Below are 16,687 nucleotides of genomic sequence, written 5' to 3'. Positions count from 1 at the left end.
TGATTGATTTTTGATGAATTTTTAAAAATCCACGCGCAAAAGTGCGCTCTTCTGAAACGTCACGAGCTTACGTCACAGGGCACTAATGGGCAGCCTTCCGCCGAAGATCCTTTGCTTTCGCTACGGACATTTTGAGAGCGCTGATATTTTTATTTTTTAGAAATTCAATAATCCTTGTGAACACACTATGGAGGCCGGATTCGTTAAAGCACAATCTAAATAATCTTCCTCAAGTAACATCAATGATGATATTTGAATATTTCCGAGAGGATGAGAGGTTTAATGTTCCAGAAACGCGAGGAGTTGAATGCGAGGAGGTAAGCCTTACGTTTCGTCTTCGAAGTCAACTGCACATCCTTCGGCTTCTACCGCGGCGGAAGAGCGCATGACGTCACTTTCTGTGCCATTTGACGTCACAAGCGCTTGAACTTTAAAAATTAATTTAAAAAAAAACTACTTATCGTATCGCAAAATTTTTTTCACCTATGATGTTCATACATGTTACTCTATCATATAAAAATAACATTGAAAAATCGGAAACTTCCCTATTCTGTATTGTAGATTGTAACAATTGTAATTTAAAAAATTCTGTTCTGTTATTCATCCTATTCATCTTTCACGTAGATTCGAGTAACAAAACAATAAACTGCTAAATTAAAAAAGTTCTTTTTTACTGAAAAGAAAAGCTATTTTTTTTTATTGAATGTATGAGCGTGATCCACGTATCTGTCCTAAAAGACGATAAACGCTTTCGAATACAACACTATTCAAGTTCATCGAACATGATGGACGGAGATTAATACAGGTTTTCAATCAGCACGGAAAACGTTCGAATTCATAAATGGAATCGAATTGAATACGATTGATTGGGTTTGATAAATATACATCTTAATTACTGATCATCAATACTTGTTTACTGGACAATATTTATAAGTATATATTAAGAAAAGAAGAGATGTACCACTTACTGGTGAAAAGTAATTGCAGGAGTCTTCGTAAACGCTCTGTTCTTGCAGCCATGTGCAGCACATGGCACCATCTTCCAGTTTAGATGAAAAAAAGTACTCATTTAAATTGATTCTGCAGTTAAAAACAACGCGATTATATGACGAACAACGGCGTTTCTATTTCTATTTCTATTCAAGAGTCACAACTGACTACAACTGTATTATGTCGAGGGATCTGCATACTATGTGCCTTGCCTCCATTATTTTATATACCGATAGATGGCAGCACCATCACCGGATCGGACAGTTAATGAGAATTTAGAACTAGTCCAAGAGCTAATAGCTACCTGGTACTAGCACCCCCAGAGGTATCGTTTCACTTGGAGGACATTGAGACCACGAGCATATTTAACGTCGCCCAGTCCCCTTTAATGACGACGGTGGGTCTTCGACCAGCAGGGATCGAACCCGAGCCCCTCCGGCCCCGAGTCCAATGCCCTACCGATCAGGCTACCACGGCCCCAACAACGGCGTTGAATCGAAGGTAGTTGAGTAAAGGTGGCGGTTACAGTGAATACTTTTTGACAAATCATTTATAGCAGCTCCTTTACTTAATAACTCTAGGGTCATTTCACAGTATTTGGGCAATTATGTAGAGTCCACAACATGACTTTTTTGTCATAACTAGAGATGAAAACAGTCGAGAAAAAAACCAGAAAATTTCGGAAAACAAAACAGAAAAAAACGTTTTTTTTTTTCCGAAGGGGTTTTTTCCACTCCGGAAAAATTGAAAAGATGAATTTTTTAAACTTTTCAGGAAGTTTTAATTGAAATTTTCAGTAAAACGTGATTAGAAATTTCTCATACATAAATTCTGATGCAATTTCCTCCCCCGCACCCCTCCTTGTATGTTAAAATACTGTCAAACTTTGACTTGTCTTTTTGTCACTTGTGCTAATTCCATCACAGACAAAGTATGACTTCGGATTTTGGCGATGTTTAACATTTTCTAAGGTTCTTGGAGTGCCTACAGACCAAAGCCTATTGTTCTGAAGGTTATGAGCTGGTTGAACATTAAATCCGTGAAAGGCAGGGAAGAGTGGTCCAAATCGGGTAGGTCACCCAAAGTGGGTAGGTCTTCGTCCCCCCCATGGTGTGTAAGCGGCAATGCATACGTATGTCGTGTTTGCATGAATACCGCCGAATTTTAATCAGCCCCAACGAAGCAGCAGTGAAGCGACATGACACAACCAGGCTTAAAATTAAAAAAAAGAAGATACACTTCTATAAAAAATGAAGTTTTGTAACTTGTGATTAGTCGGAGACCAGCATTTTTTTTAAAATCATCAAGTATATTACGTTATTCTGACACCATTCACCTAGAAACTACGATAGTCATTTCGCTTGTTTCTTTTTTAAATATAAGATTATAATTATTGAAATATAAAACGTGCCTTTGGGCAAAGCGGATATAGGATTTAATCATATATTTATTTATAATTTCTCGACTCGTGTGCTGACTTAGATTTTCTAATTCAATAGGATAAGTATAACTTTAAAAAGTTATTTTTTAGGATGGCAATTAATTAGTCTAATTATTTAATCAGTTATTTCTTTATGTTTTCTAAACAAATGTGCTGACTTTAAATTGGATAAGTACAACTGTTCTACATTTTTAAAAATATAATGGCAGCTAGCTAGTCAACTATTTTGATCATTTATAACTTCATATTTGATTGGAAAATGTACCAAACCACAATTAGTTAAGCTTACCCGCTTTGGTCTCCCTGGTAGGGCAAAGCAGGTTTTTCAAATGTTTGTAAAAATTGATAATAAATAAATATTAGGTTTGAAATGATACAAAAATCACTTTTTATTTTGAAGTTCAAGAACCTTGCTAGGAAATAATACCGAAATTGTTGCGATAAAAATCCAAAAGCTACATTTTTCGAACGTTCTTCGAAAACCTACCCACTTTGGACCCTCTCCCCCCCATCTCTTCTAGCGCGGACTTGCTGCCCGTCTGAAACGTTTCTGGCATCTTTGGAGTAATACAAATGACTGAACTTGTTGTTTGCGCTGTTTTTGTTTTTAGTTACACTTGTCGGTCACAAATCCCCATCTTACGACTTCTCTAGCAGAAACCAAAGGATTACATTGAACTCACTTTTTATGACCTGACGATTAGCTGAAATGTTCAATGTTTGTTTTAGTACACTTTCCGGACATGGACTACCATTTCCAAGCCACTTGAAGTAGTATACCGCATCAAATACTGTTTGCTGAGGCACAGCAAGCACACTGCCGTTCTGCTTAGTTAAACAACTTTAAAATAGCAGATCTTTTGCTTAAAAATGTAAGAAAACCGAAAAACAATACATAAACTAGGAGATGTATAGCAAATTATTTTCTTATAAAGTGAGAGACACTCATATCCAAAATAAATAACACACTCATTGAAATGAAATTACTTTACTTCCTTTCGATGATGCAATTTTTGTCCAAGGTTTTTTTTTTTTTTTTTTTTTTTTTTTTTTGCCACACCATGTATACTGCCGTGCTAAGCTGAGATACTGTGTTTTATAGTTTGGCTCTTACATATATTTAATTCAAATGTCTTTTTTCTCAAAATTAAAAAAAAAAAGTTCCTGATCAAATGACCCTAAAATACTTTAGTTATTAAGTAAAATACGAAATGGAGAAAAACTTGGTTATAATAACTCAGTTTTGTGCAAAAGTGCACAACTGACTACTTTTACTAATGAGCTTAGCATGGCCGTATGAATCAACTGAAACTCCAGTTTAAGTTTTGATTCAGCTTTAGAAACCGTTACGCAGTTCTGGTTTGGGGTTTCTGTTGGAAAGAAAAAGAAAAACCAATTTAGTTTTGATTTGGACTTAGACTAGATTGGAAAAAATCAAAACTCAATAGCTTTCATTTTCAGACAGTAAAGTTACATTGTAAGGAAGGGAAAGCATAGTTATTTTTCTTTCAAACAATATCAATCATGGTTAAAGTCAAAAAATTACAATTATTTTTTTTAAGTTTCAAAGGCAATCTAAAATAGAAAATGTAATTGTTATGATTAATCACACCTTTCCCAATATTATTGGTTGAACGACGACTTGACTTATTTCTGGTATTTGACCAAGAAAGCTTTCAGTTATAAAACAAAAATCTTTTTTTTTTCCTTATTAAACTTACCTTTATGTGTATTTCTGTCACACACAAAAAGAATATGTATGGGTTGCATATATTTTTTAATGCTTAACCCGTTATATGTATGTTCCAAGAAACCCAGAGCTATTAAGAAACCCTATTTTTATTCATAAAAAAATCAATTTTTTCCATTTTTTCCATTTTTTTCCGTAAAAACCCCCCGGTAAAAAACCGGTTTTTTCCCACTACTTCAAATTTTCCAGAAAGTTTACATCTCTAGTCATAACTACTTAATATACTGTTTGATAGGCACATTATTTTATTTTGAGTTTGTCCAACAGACAACCTCAAATTGAAACATTGTGCTAATCAAACAGTAAATTAAATAGTTATGGCAAAAAAAGTGTCATGTTATGGACTCGACATTTGTCCAAAACACTGAAATGGCCCCCTTTGGTTAGGGACATGGGAAGCAGCTCATAATGAACTGCTTGACGACTTGTCCAGCAGATACAGAGCATGATCTAGATCAGCAGTCAGCAACTGGTGGAATGCGGTAAAGTCTCGAACCATGATCAGTCAAAAATTGAACCGCCAAAGCTATTTTGAGAAAGTATAATTTACACAAGTAAATTACATAGGAAATGTGAGAAAAATGTCAATAAATGTAAGTTAGCTGTAGATTAATACTTTTAAGTTATTATTTGACTGATTTGAGCCATTTACCTGGACATCTTGCAAAAATGAATATACGTTTGGGAAACGTTTTGAAAACAAATATCGGTCAAAATTAACGGCCGCCCACCTTGAACACATTTTTTGCATAAATAAGCTGCTCCTTGCGTGAACCTCACTCGAAAAACCCCAAAACCGCAAGTGTAAATACACTTGCGGTTCAAATACAAATGTGCCTATCTATTGTATTCAATATTAATTTGTGAGTGAAAACTAAAGTAAAAAATATGTAAGGGATATGATTTTTCCCCAAGACCCAGGGCTTTGTGGCACGAACCCAGGCATCAGCATTGGGGGGGGGGGGGGGTGTAGTTTAGTTGATTTTTGTACTGGAATTGTAAAATAAATTTGATTCATAAGTTTGGAGAGGAGATCGTATATAAGTATGACCAATTATTTTTTACTTTTTAGTTCCTCTTTGTTTTTTGAAGTCGGTTCTTTTTTCATTGAAAAATAATGTATGTTTTATAAAATAAAATTGTAATAATTACAAAGAATTACATATTATTTAAAGATGTTAGAATGTCTTAATTTTTTTTTCGAATCCCTCCCTACTCTCTTCTAAGTATCTAATGAACTTTTTACAAACATACAATCACTGAAAGGAACAAATAATTTATTGTACCAAACAATCAAAATATATACAGGTTTCTAACATAAGAAAGACTGTTCACGTTTAGTAATATATATTATTAACAGAAAGTGCTTTACGATTAACACATAACATTTATATTTTGAAAATCAAGCGCAAAACATTGAGACAAACGATGATATTTACAAAGAGGAAAATAATGCAGGAAAAATTTATCCCATTGAAAAATGTTTTACATGCTCTATAAAATAGAATGAGTTTTTTGATCTAGCTACTTTTTTTTGAAGGGAAAGCGTTTTCTTTGCAGCCAATTTCAATTCATACATCTGTTCTTTTTTCTACTTTTAATGGCAATTCATTTACAGCTAAAAATCCTACTCCTTTTTTATAATCCAAAGGAACCTGGAAAAATGACATAGTTTAAAAATTAAGTCTTTGCATCATTTAAAAAATTTTTAATCAATAAAATTTAACGCAATTAAAAGCAATGAAATTAACTCAACAAAACATACAGTAGAGCCTCGAAAATTCGGCCACATTCTGGCTGGACCAAAAAAAAAAAAAAAAAACTAGCACAAAAAAACCGAAAAACCTTTTGCAAGCGTAATTCTTTCGAGATTCTGCTATATTACCATGAAAAAAATGGGGAAACAAATCGAAAAATCTTTGGCGCAACTCAGTTGTACAAATAATAAAAGGTAAAACAAATTATTTACACAATAAAAGCAAATAAAAGCAAAAGTTTCACATGTGTATAAAAATATTCATATTCATCAAATACATCCTCCATGGAATTTTTTTTATACATCCTTCTCTTGTCTAGTTTCGTGGACCAAGTTCGATGCACAAGTACTTATCATTATGATTAGGTTCAAAATTGCACTGAATAATCATATTGATATTGATTATTTTCTTTCTACATTATGAAACTTTTATTGGCAAATTAAGTTCAGAGAGCTGAGAACTTACTTTGAAAAAACGAAAGTATGCTCTTGAAAACATTCTATGAAATAGCTAGCCCGAAATCATCTCTTGGATATCTATAGAATATTTAAACATCATGAAAGTTGAGAATTAAAAATTTGTCATCCCGTAGAATCGCTTTTCCAAAATCGCAATTTGAGTGAAGTCTTCTTAAAGAATGAAGAGCACCTGCTTTAGCAGTTACAGATTTCATCGATTTCAACAGATTTCACGGTGAATCTTGGTGTAATTTCACTCATAAAATTTCATGTATCTGTTTAACATGCGTTTTACGGTCCCAAAATTCCGGTCGCAAAGGGCAAAAGAATGTCCTCTAAGACAGGCCCGTCATTTCAAAACTTTCAGGAGGGGGGGGGGGGCAAAGGATTAGTGTTCAAGAGTACAGTGATAGCGAACAGTTTTTTACAGTTTTTTGATGTTAATAAAATCCATGAGAAATTAGTAAGTTTCATTCCGATACTTTGTCTTACCTCTACCCAGGCAGGTGATTTTCGAATTTTTCAACGGGGGGGGGGGGGGGTAAAGGTCTATGCTCAATGAAAGTTTTATCGGAAATCAATAACAATCACGCCCGACTATATGAAAAAGAATTAACCCTTAAAGTGGGGGGAAGAGGTGGTTCCCCCTGACCACCCTAAATGACAAAACTGCCTCTACCATAATAATGCTAAAGTAAAGGTGTTACTTGTTTTTACGTAATTACGCGAAAAAATCTTGCCCTTCTATGATCATGCCACATTCACATTGCGTTTTAGTATTTCTTCACTCATGTTGAGAACAGAAACGGCATAGGTCCGTGACTTATGCCCTTTCTGTATTAAACAAAAAAATGTGGCTTCAAAATAAAGTGTTTTGTTGTACAAAGACTCATTTCACTTCTACACTTGTCGATTTATCGACATAAAAATATGGTAAAACCACGGCTAACTCAATTTTGCAAAAAATGGGACTTACGCCTTTCTAAAGTAATCGATTTAATTGTGTTTTCCCACCTCAAAAAATGCTCAACGCAACTGAAGAAGTTTTCACTTCAATAAAATTGTGTATTCACATTAATGTAGCACTATTTTGTTGTATAATTAACATGTATATGCAGAAAAGTTTAAGTTTTAACATCTAAGTTTTGAGTAATTTGATACGAAGATGGAAGTTACCCGAAATCCTCTAATAAGAATTAAACAAAAAGAAGCATTGTTATAGAAAACTAGAATAAATTTACAACAAATGTGCTCCTAAAACTCAAGAGAGAAAAACTATGTGTGTTTAGAAGGCTAGGTCTTTGCTACTGCGTGTCTATGTGGCAGCAATATCCGGACAAAGCTTACTACCGCGAACTTTGACACTGAAGTAATCTGAAAGGACGTACTAAGTCCGAGTTTTAAAATTTATTTTTGAAGTTTGTTTGTAAAATGTTTCATTCGTTGTTTTGACAAACTGGCCGGATTTTATCTCCTATATGACCATGTTACATTTTCTAATAAAGGTAATCTAAAAAAATCAAACTTTACATGCACACCTTTAGTAATCCCTTTCTGCCAACACGCATAAAACATCTCTTTTGAACGCAACTCGTGAATTCAAATCGATTCATTGTTCAACAAAATAGTTCTAGGACTAGAAATCTCGTATGCAATTGCAGTAAGCGCAACTTGCGTGAAGTGTAGCTCGTTGAAAATAAAAGCAATGAAATTTTATATATTACCTTTGTAGAATCGGCCAAATGGAATCTATAGTGTCGCAAAATGTTGCTGATGCATAACTTAATTTCCATCAGGGCAAAACGCATGCCTAAGCAGTTCCTGGGTCCAGCACCAAATGGCAGATAAGCATACTGAGGGTGAACTATTTCAATAAATCTGAAAATCGCAAAATAAAATAATAATTAATTTTACAGATGCAGTTTTGTAAAAGTTAAATAATATTTTGTTAAGCTAAGTTCTGTACCTCAGAGCCAGAAGAACGTGAGTCACATCATGATAATTTTACGGGAGAGAAGAAAACCTTTTTACTAGTGCATGCAAATGACGCTTTTAACCCTGGTAAAAAATTTAAAAGGATTTCTTTTCTAAGACTTTACGTTCACATGGCTCGATGCGGAGTAGGCTTCTACATACGATGCCCTAATAAACGGAAAATCGCAATTTGTGGTCTTATGTCCCTCTGGCTCTGAGGTACGGAATTGTTTTCTGTTATTCTCCATTAAAGAGTTTGTATGTTTTGTGCATTAAATTAACTTTAAAAAAATGTAGAGTTCCTAGAAAAACTACGCAAAAAGCTATTTGTTACGTATAAAAGAATGCTACAGATAAGAAAAAACTACGAATTAAAAGAAATCATAATCACCGGACTTTGAAAACAATTATATCCTTCTACTCAAAATTTCAATTCTGATTCTTTTACTCCTCGATGAATAATTGGAAAAACAATTCTTCCGTACTCCAAACATGGATACTCACGTAAGATGCCACCAATTTGTTGTGTTGACAATTTTAAAGTTGCATTTAACTTGAATTTTTTTTTTTTCGTATGTTAGCTTGCATCGCATACAATTAAGTCAAAATTACTCACCTGGTAAACTACAATTGTACTCTAACAAAAGTCAACAAAGACCTCAGCCAATCAAGTTAGGTGGATTTTGCAAAAGCACCATGAAGATGGTTAAAAGCTTTTCCGATTGATGGTTTCCGGAGTGTGGTTGAAGTTTTCCAATAACGAGTGTAAACTTGGCATTACTCAAAAAATTTTAAACCAGATTCCTTGTCAGTCTGAGGTATGAAAAAAGCTCTCTTTTTTATTTTTGCTTACTTACAATTTAATTTCCCCTTATCGAAATAAAGATAAATAATTGAAAAGATAGCTTTAATCTTAAAATACTCAACTAAAGCTCTAACATTTAGTTGAGTATAACTTATCAAGATAATTAACGCCATTTTAAAAATGTGCACGGTTTAGCAGTACGGAAGACTGAGACAAAAATATGAACTAAAAGGTAAAAAGAGATCCTAAATTACCCTGATATTATGTTAATTTAAAGCCAAAACAGAAATTAATGCTGCCGTTCGTGATCGTTAGTTATTAAATGACCAATGATAAAATATGCATTCAAAATAAAAATTCTAATGTGAGTAACTTTGAATTTTTTTTCTCTATCAATGTTATTTATGCAGAATAAAGATAACATAACATTTTGCCATTAGCTACCATTACGAGCTGGTCATTTCATGACTTAGATATACTAGACATCAAAACATAGCTTCGTATTTTTTTCTGAGTATCATGTGGTTTTTCTGATTTGCGATAGACAAACGATAATTGTCTAGCATTAATTGGTATCAGCAGCTTTCTGTCTTCCAAGTTGAAAAAGGCATCCATTTTAAAAAGGGATCTTTATTATATTGTCATCAACCAGATGGCCAACCAGAGCACGTTTATGTTGCATTTCAACCTTGTTAAAATTCAAACAACATTTGATGACGTAAAATAGTTCTATCAGTAAAATTTTTTCACGATCAACCAACTCAATAATGACATTAGATGTACAGTAAAATCTCGATAACTCGAAGTCCCAAGGGACTGGCAAAAATGTTCAAGTTATTGTTAGTTCGAGTTATGGGAAGCTTCCACAACAGTCTCAAGAATTTGAGACGAGATGAAAATTTCCAGATAAAGGAATATTCGAGTTATAAGCTTCGAGTTATCGAGATTCGACTGCATCGTAGTTAGTTTTGAAGAGCAACCGAATTTTTGTTTTTTTATTTTCCCTTTTTTTTGTAGAATGGTTCGAACAATATAAAAAAACATCGATAAATACTTTGCTATTTTGCACATTTTAAGGTTAAAAAAAATAGCATAATTCTAACTAGGAATGGTACTAAAAATTATAGTCCTCAAGTCTGCATATGGGGTCTAGTGTCCCTAGATCTAGGGATATTTGACCCAACACTTAGGAAGATATAACAACCCTCATATTGAAATCAAAAACGCAGGTTTGATGGAGTTTTTTGTTTTAGTAAGTGATACTTGAAGTGAATGTACAAAATGTTCACTTTTCATATATATATATATATATATATATAATTAATCTTGCTCCATATCAGAAGGAAAGAAGAAGTCAAATTGGAAACTTAATAAGATCAGACCTAAACAATATTTCAGTTATTTTATTAAGTAACAAATCATTGGGCTGAAAGATTAACAGTATTTTAAATATGTGTCAATCAAAAGCAATTTTTTAGACCAAAATATAACATATTTTAGTATATATTAAAAACATAATGCCTTCATATTCACAATAATCAAATCATTTGGCCTAAATCACAATATTTTATCTATTCAAAAATAGAAATTCATTGAAAAGACATCAAATTAAACAAAAACATCAAATTAGTATTTGGGTCAAGTCTTCCTAATTTAGCTTGGGTCCCTCGTTAGTTTTGTTTTGTTTACTTTAAATTTTTAGCAACTTAGATTAAAGTTGTATAAAATTACTGCAGATCAATGTATAGCTAGAAATGTGACTAAAACATGTACACTTTTAAAATTCATTTCCATCAAAACTGGAGGTTTAAATCTAAAAAATTGTAAAATCTTCAAACTTTACTTGAAAGGTGCAGTATCATAAAACACTGAATTTCTTAGAAACCACTATTAATTCTGAAATGGCTTGTCTCTGCAAAATACTCTTGTGTGACTGATCAACCAATAATATGACTACAATTTTCCCTAAATATCCTTTTTCATGGGAAAAATCCCCATGGGTCAAGTCTCTCTATGGGTCAAACCTCCCAAGTTTCCCCTGTAGATACATTTATAAAGAGACAGAGTCATACATAGTTCAAAAGAACATGTATATACTCATTCAAATTTGAATTTTCGGGTAGAACTTTCCACGTAAACGTAATGAAACTTTATTGTACGTCTGAGGGCATACAACAATTCAGAATTACCTTTCTGGTTTAAACTTTTCAGGTTCAGGAAAAAATTCTGGATCTAAATGCATTGCATAGATTGGAAAGTTAATAATGACATCTTTTTCAATGGTGATTCCAGTACCTCTTAATTCGTAATCCTCAGCTAATGATCTCTCGGATCTGTAAGAAACAAGAAATTTGAAAACTCTTAAACAATAGCGAAAATGTTTATCTACAAGTGCACAATTCATAACATATATTTGAATATATTGAATAGATAAAACATGCTTTGACAAATTCTACGCTGTTTGGCACATGTTAATGATGTAAATTACATGTACGTGTTCCCAAGTTGCAAGTGACACCTTAGTCAGTTCAAGAACTCATATCTATGCGAGAAAAATGGTATCTTTCCTTTTTCACATTGCTGAATTTCTGGCATTAAATATGTTATCTACTACGTACACGTAACTCGAGTTTTTGATGGATCGCTCCTCATAGAGGGAAAGAATACAACACTTGTCCTCCATCCAAGTACGATATTTGACAAGATTGCAAAAGCAGACAAGCAAGCAATGTCCACTTGATGCGGTGCCCCATAATCTGACACTCGTACTTCTAACTTCAGCGCCATTTACCAGAGGATTTTCATTACAGTGTGCCAACTTTTAGAAGGATTAATCTTTCTCTCCAGAAAACTTAGTTATGAATGGAATCTGGCCACATTACGTCATTCCGGTTATACGAACTGTCAACAAAAAATTGGAGATGCAGTTCGGATCTTTTGCCGTCGATTAGTACATTCATTTTTGTGTCTCATAAATACTTCCATTTAATTAGAAAAGTCGCCTTTTGAAAGGTTTTCTACTATTGATGGTCCAAACAAAGAAAAAAAGCCATTCATTTGGCTCGAAATTCATCTTTTTAAATCGTATTTCTCTAGATAGCATGCCTATTGGTATCTAATCAGAAAATTCAGATTTTCTTTTCATTCGTTTCTTTTCTCAGCAGTTTTGACAGAAACTTAAGTCAATAAAAATCTAAGTATGTTAATAATCTAATTTCTTATTCCTTACTTTTATAATTCGTTTAAAACAGAAAGTTTCCCAACAATACAATTAAAAGAAAAAAAAAGCAATATTATACGACCAATATATTACGACTAATATATACTTACGCTATAACTGGAGGATATAATCGTAAGGTTTCTGATAAAACGCAATCTAAGTACTTCATATCTCTTATGGTGTCATAACTCATTTCTTTCTATAACAAATTAAGAATAATTAGTTTTAGCCGTTTATTTTTATTGCAAACAGCATCATTTGTTTTTCACTTAATCACTCACACTGCATAATGTAATTATTTTCTATTTCACTTTTTTTAAATTTAACTAAGATTCACTTTTATTAGAATTAGTTCCAAAGTATCGGAAAAAAAATCGCTTAATATATATTTTTAGGTAATCATTGGTTTTCATGTTGCTAAATTTCGAAGTAATTTTTGATGATTATCTTCTTCGTTATCAATGAGCTATATACACTCCTGTTTGTGAAAATTGCAACGCTACGAAAGACTTACGTGAGTGAGCTGAAAGTTGCAGGAAATGTAAAGTAGGGCATGCGTATGCTGAGCAGCGCCCTCTGAACGGCGGATCGAACCGAATATAAATAGATGGCTGTAGCGAGGCGTGTATGATTATCAGTGGTTATATGCTAGAGTAAACGTTAACTGAATCTTTACTATGCCTCTTCGAAGAAAGAAAGCGAAATTTGAGCAAATTTTGGAGTTTGAACGGGCAGAATCGTCGGCCTTCGTGAAGCTGTATTGTCTTATCGTGCAATAGCAGCTCGTGTGCAGCGTAACAGCAGCACAATCATGCGTGTTTGGAAGCAGTGGACGGACGAGGGTCGGACAGTTCGGAAATCCGGGAGTGGACCCCGAAATGTGACGTCAGCTCGCGATGACAGACACCTCGTGCGTATGGCGCTGACGGACCGCACAGCTTCTTCTAGACAGTTGGCAGCACAGTGGTCAACGGCTACAGGTGTTTCATTGTGTGCTTCATCAATTCTGCTGCAGCGTGGGGTGTGCGCAAGGATTCCTTTATATAGAATTCCTCTCACGCAAAACTATCACCGCCTGCGGCTACAATGGGCAAATGTGCATAGGAGCTGGCGTGCTGATTGGCAGCAGGTCGTCTTTTCTGACGAATGCCGCTTCAATTTTTGGCACCATGATGGTCGAATTCGTGTCAGGCGCTATGCCGGTGAATGGCACATTCCGGAGTGCATTATCGAACGCCACAGTGGACGAACACTCGGAGTTATGGTCTGGGGTGCCATAGCATATCATGGACGATCACAATTGCTACGAATTGTGGGCAGTTTGAACAGTACCCGATACATAAACGAAGTTTTACAGCCCGAAGCTATTCTTTTCCTGCAAGGATTGCCAGGGGCTGTAGTCCAGCAGGATAATGCTCGTCCACATGTCGCCAGGACTGTCAAATCCTACCTTAATTCGCAGCAGGTAAAGCTTCTTAGCTTCTTCCTTAGCCTGCATATTCCCCGGATATGTCACCGATTGAACATGTGTGGGAATTCGTTGGGCGGCGTCTCGCTCGTTATCCTCGTCTTGTTGCTTCGACAGACGAACTTTGGTTGCGCATACAAACAATATGGAATACTCTTCCGCAGGCAGATATTCAAACTTTGTTTCACTCCATGCCGAGTCGTGCAGCAGCTCTTATTGCGGCGCGTAGTAGCCACACAAAATACTAATCTCTTTTTATTGCTTGTTTGGTTTGAAAATGTAATCATTTATTTGTACCATTACCACTCAACTGTGTATTAAATTTCATGCAGTTATGATACTTCCTTCATGGTGTTGCAATTTTCACAAACACGAGTGTATTTTATAATAGTAGTTTCCAAATTAAATTAGTAAGATTATTAGTTTCCAAGTCAACTTAGTACAATTAGTAGTTTTCAAGCTAAATTGGTACAATTTGTTGTTTTCAAGTTAAATTAGTACAATTAGTAGTTTCCAAGCTAAATTATAGCACAAATAGTGGTTTCCAAGTTAAATTAGTACAATAAGTAGTTTCCAAGATCTATAAATGTACAAATTTTCCCATACATAAATATAGATTAATTTAAGATTGCTTACATGATTTTCAAAAGCTGAATCTATTTCTTTTATTAACTTTTCTTGACACTCAGGATTCAGCGCAAGAGCATACGCCATAAAAGAGAGAGCTGCTGCTGTAGTCTCATAACCCACAACGAAAAACAAGACACACTGAGCCATCATTTCATCTTGAGATAACTCTAGAATAAATTTCAGATTTTTTGGTAAGTGGTTACGGCTGGGATGAACGTAATAAACTTTTACAATAAATATTTTGTGGAGTCTTTCCAACAAATATAAAATTAAGCGGAGAAGAAAAAAAAATGCATGTGTTTTTTAGTAAATTACGTACTAATTAAAGTACGTGAAAAACGTGCAATTAAACTTCGGTCAAAAAAAAAAAAAAAAACTCTTCTTGTTTGGTTTGGTTACTCCGAGAAAATTCTATTCCCGCCATCGGGGAAAGGAGAAAATTTGAAATATTTTGTTTTTCTGAACCCCACGGTCCGAAGTAAAATTCAACCTTTTATTGAATTATTCATTTGATCAAAAATATTTTTCATACTCGATAAGAAAATATTTCATTCGAAAAATATTTTATTTTTCACTTTGTCCCATAAAAAAAATGATTTTTTTTTTTGAAGGCGCAAATTCACTGCCAAAAGTAAAAAATACCGTTTCAAAGCAAGTTTTATTAAAATTACAATGTTTTTTCTTTATGTTCTATAATTTTTAAAACAATTTTCTAATTTGTTTAGTTTGAAAAATCTCAGTCATCTGAACTATTTCACTTTTCCCCTGCATTTTAAACTGCATTTTTAGCATAAATTAAAAACTCTAAGATCTGTATTGAAACGACTCCACCGCATATGTTCTCGATTTTCGCAAGTTATGACTTACTTTTGTATTTTACAGTGAAATTTGTTTCTTTGTTTACAATGCTTCCATATTGATCTTCTTCATCTTCGACGAGTTCAACTTTTGGAGTTTCTTTATTCGCTTTTCCTTTCACGTCTTCGTCAAGAGCATCGATGAGCAGTTGCAGTATGTCATTATAACGCTGAAAAACATACATACCCATATATATATATTATATATATATATATATATATATATATATATATATATATATATATATATATATATATATATATATATATATATATATATATATATATATATATATATATATATATATATATATATATATATATATATATATATATATATATATATATATATATATATATATATATATATATATAAACATGTAAAAAAACTTTCTCCTAGACACCGGATCACCTCTCAATATTTTTAGGCTTACGGATAGCAATATACTGCAAGAATTTTAGCTTCCTATTTCTACTGAAAGAGGGTGCTCAATCCCCTTCTCCGACTTTCAATAATACTATTGGGAGGGGTATTAAAAAATATTCGAGCTGAAAAAACAAAACTACATATTATAACATGCCCTAGAAATATGCATATACATTGCAATAAAACAATTATTTACAAAAAAAAAAAAAAAAAAGCTGGGGAAATTAAAAAATATTTCTCAATTTGTGGCATTTTCTATGATACTGCTAATGTTAAACTAAGGGGTCATTGAGCACCGTCTTAAAATTCGAGTAAGAAGCTGAAACTTTTGCAGCATATAATACTATTAGTACGTGTAAAAAAATAGGGGGTGTCGTGATGGAACTCTAGCTGAAAAAAAGTTTTTTTGAACCACCCTAATGTACACACACACACACACACATATATATATCAGAGCATCTTTTCCCATCCTAGGATTTCTTCGGCTGAATAAATCAGGAAGTGTAAAAGTTACAATATATTTAATATATATAATATATTATAATATATATTAATATATTACCATCACATTTCAAACTATTTTGGAAAAGGTACTGAACCGAAGATATTTAAAAGAAATAAAATAAAAAAGAAAATATTATTTTTGGGCAACATGATTTTTATCAACAATAACGTTTTTAAAAAATAGTGGATACTTATTCACTTACTTTTCCTTTCTCTTTTCGCTCTTTGATGACATTAATTATTACGTCTCGAAAAAAATCACTACTGTCAAAGGATCCCAATCGCAGTTTTCGTACAAGCCATGTTGGAAAAATCACTGCAATTAAAAAAAAAGGAGGAGGAAGGTGATGTGCTTTCTTAGAATGTTTTACTAAATGGGCCCTTTAATCAGCCAAAAACAAATAAA

At 33.4% G+C, this 16,687-nt stretch overlaps 1 protein-coding gene across 5 annotated transcripts in view; it reads right to left on the bottom strand.

Moving 5' to 3' along the window:
* Positions 1 to 5,441: 5,441 nt before the first annotated feature.
* Positions 5,442 to 16,687, bottom strand: part of LOC129231868 (cytochrome P450 3A8-like) — a 220,151-nt gene continuing 208,905 nt past the window's right edge. For 4 of the 5 annotated variants that reach the window (XM_054866258.1, XM_054866254.1, XM_054866253.1 and 1 more), the window contains 7 exons: positions 16,485 to 16,597; positions 15,361 to 15,520; positions 14,500 to 14,660; positions 12,506 to 12,594; positions 11,365 to 11,508; positions 8,121 to 8,274; positions 5,442 to 5,836 (listed from right to left, as the gene is read on the bottom strand). In XM_054866258.1, the coding sequence (XP_054722233.1) occupies positions 5,753 to 5,836; positions 8,121 to 8,274; positions 11,365 to 11,508; positions 12,506 to 12,594; positions 14,500 to 14,660; positions 15,361 to 15,520; positions 16,485 to 16,597 (905 nt within the window). In that variant the 3' untranslated portion in view covers positions 5,442 to 5,752. Of the gene's footprint in view, positions 5,837 to 8,120; positions 8,275 to 11,360; positions 11,509 to 12,505; positions 12,595 to 14,499; positions 14,661 to 15,360; positions 15,521 to 16,484; positions 16,598 to 16,687 lie in introns of those variants that run through there. The other variant, XM_054866255.1, reaches the window with a different exon arrangement.

The sequence above is a fragment of the Uloborus diversus genome, chromosome 10 (genome assembly GCF_026930045.1).
Source record: "Uloborus diversus isolate 005 chromosome 10, Udiv.v.3.1, whole genome shotgun sequence".
NCBI lineage: Eukaryota > Metazoa > Arthropoda > Arachnida > Araneae > Uloboridae > Uloborus > Uloborus diversus.
Note: the sequence above shows the minus strand (reverse complement) of the source record. Positions and strands in the feature narration are given on the sequence as shown.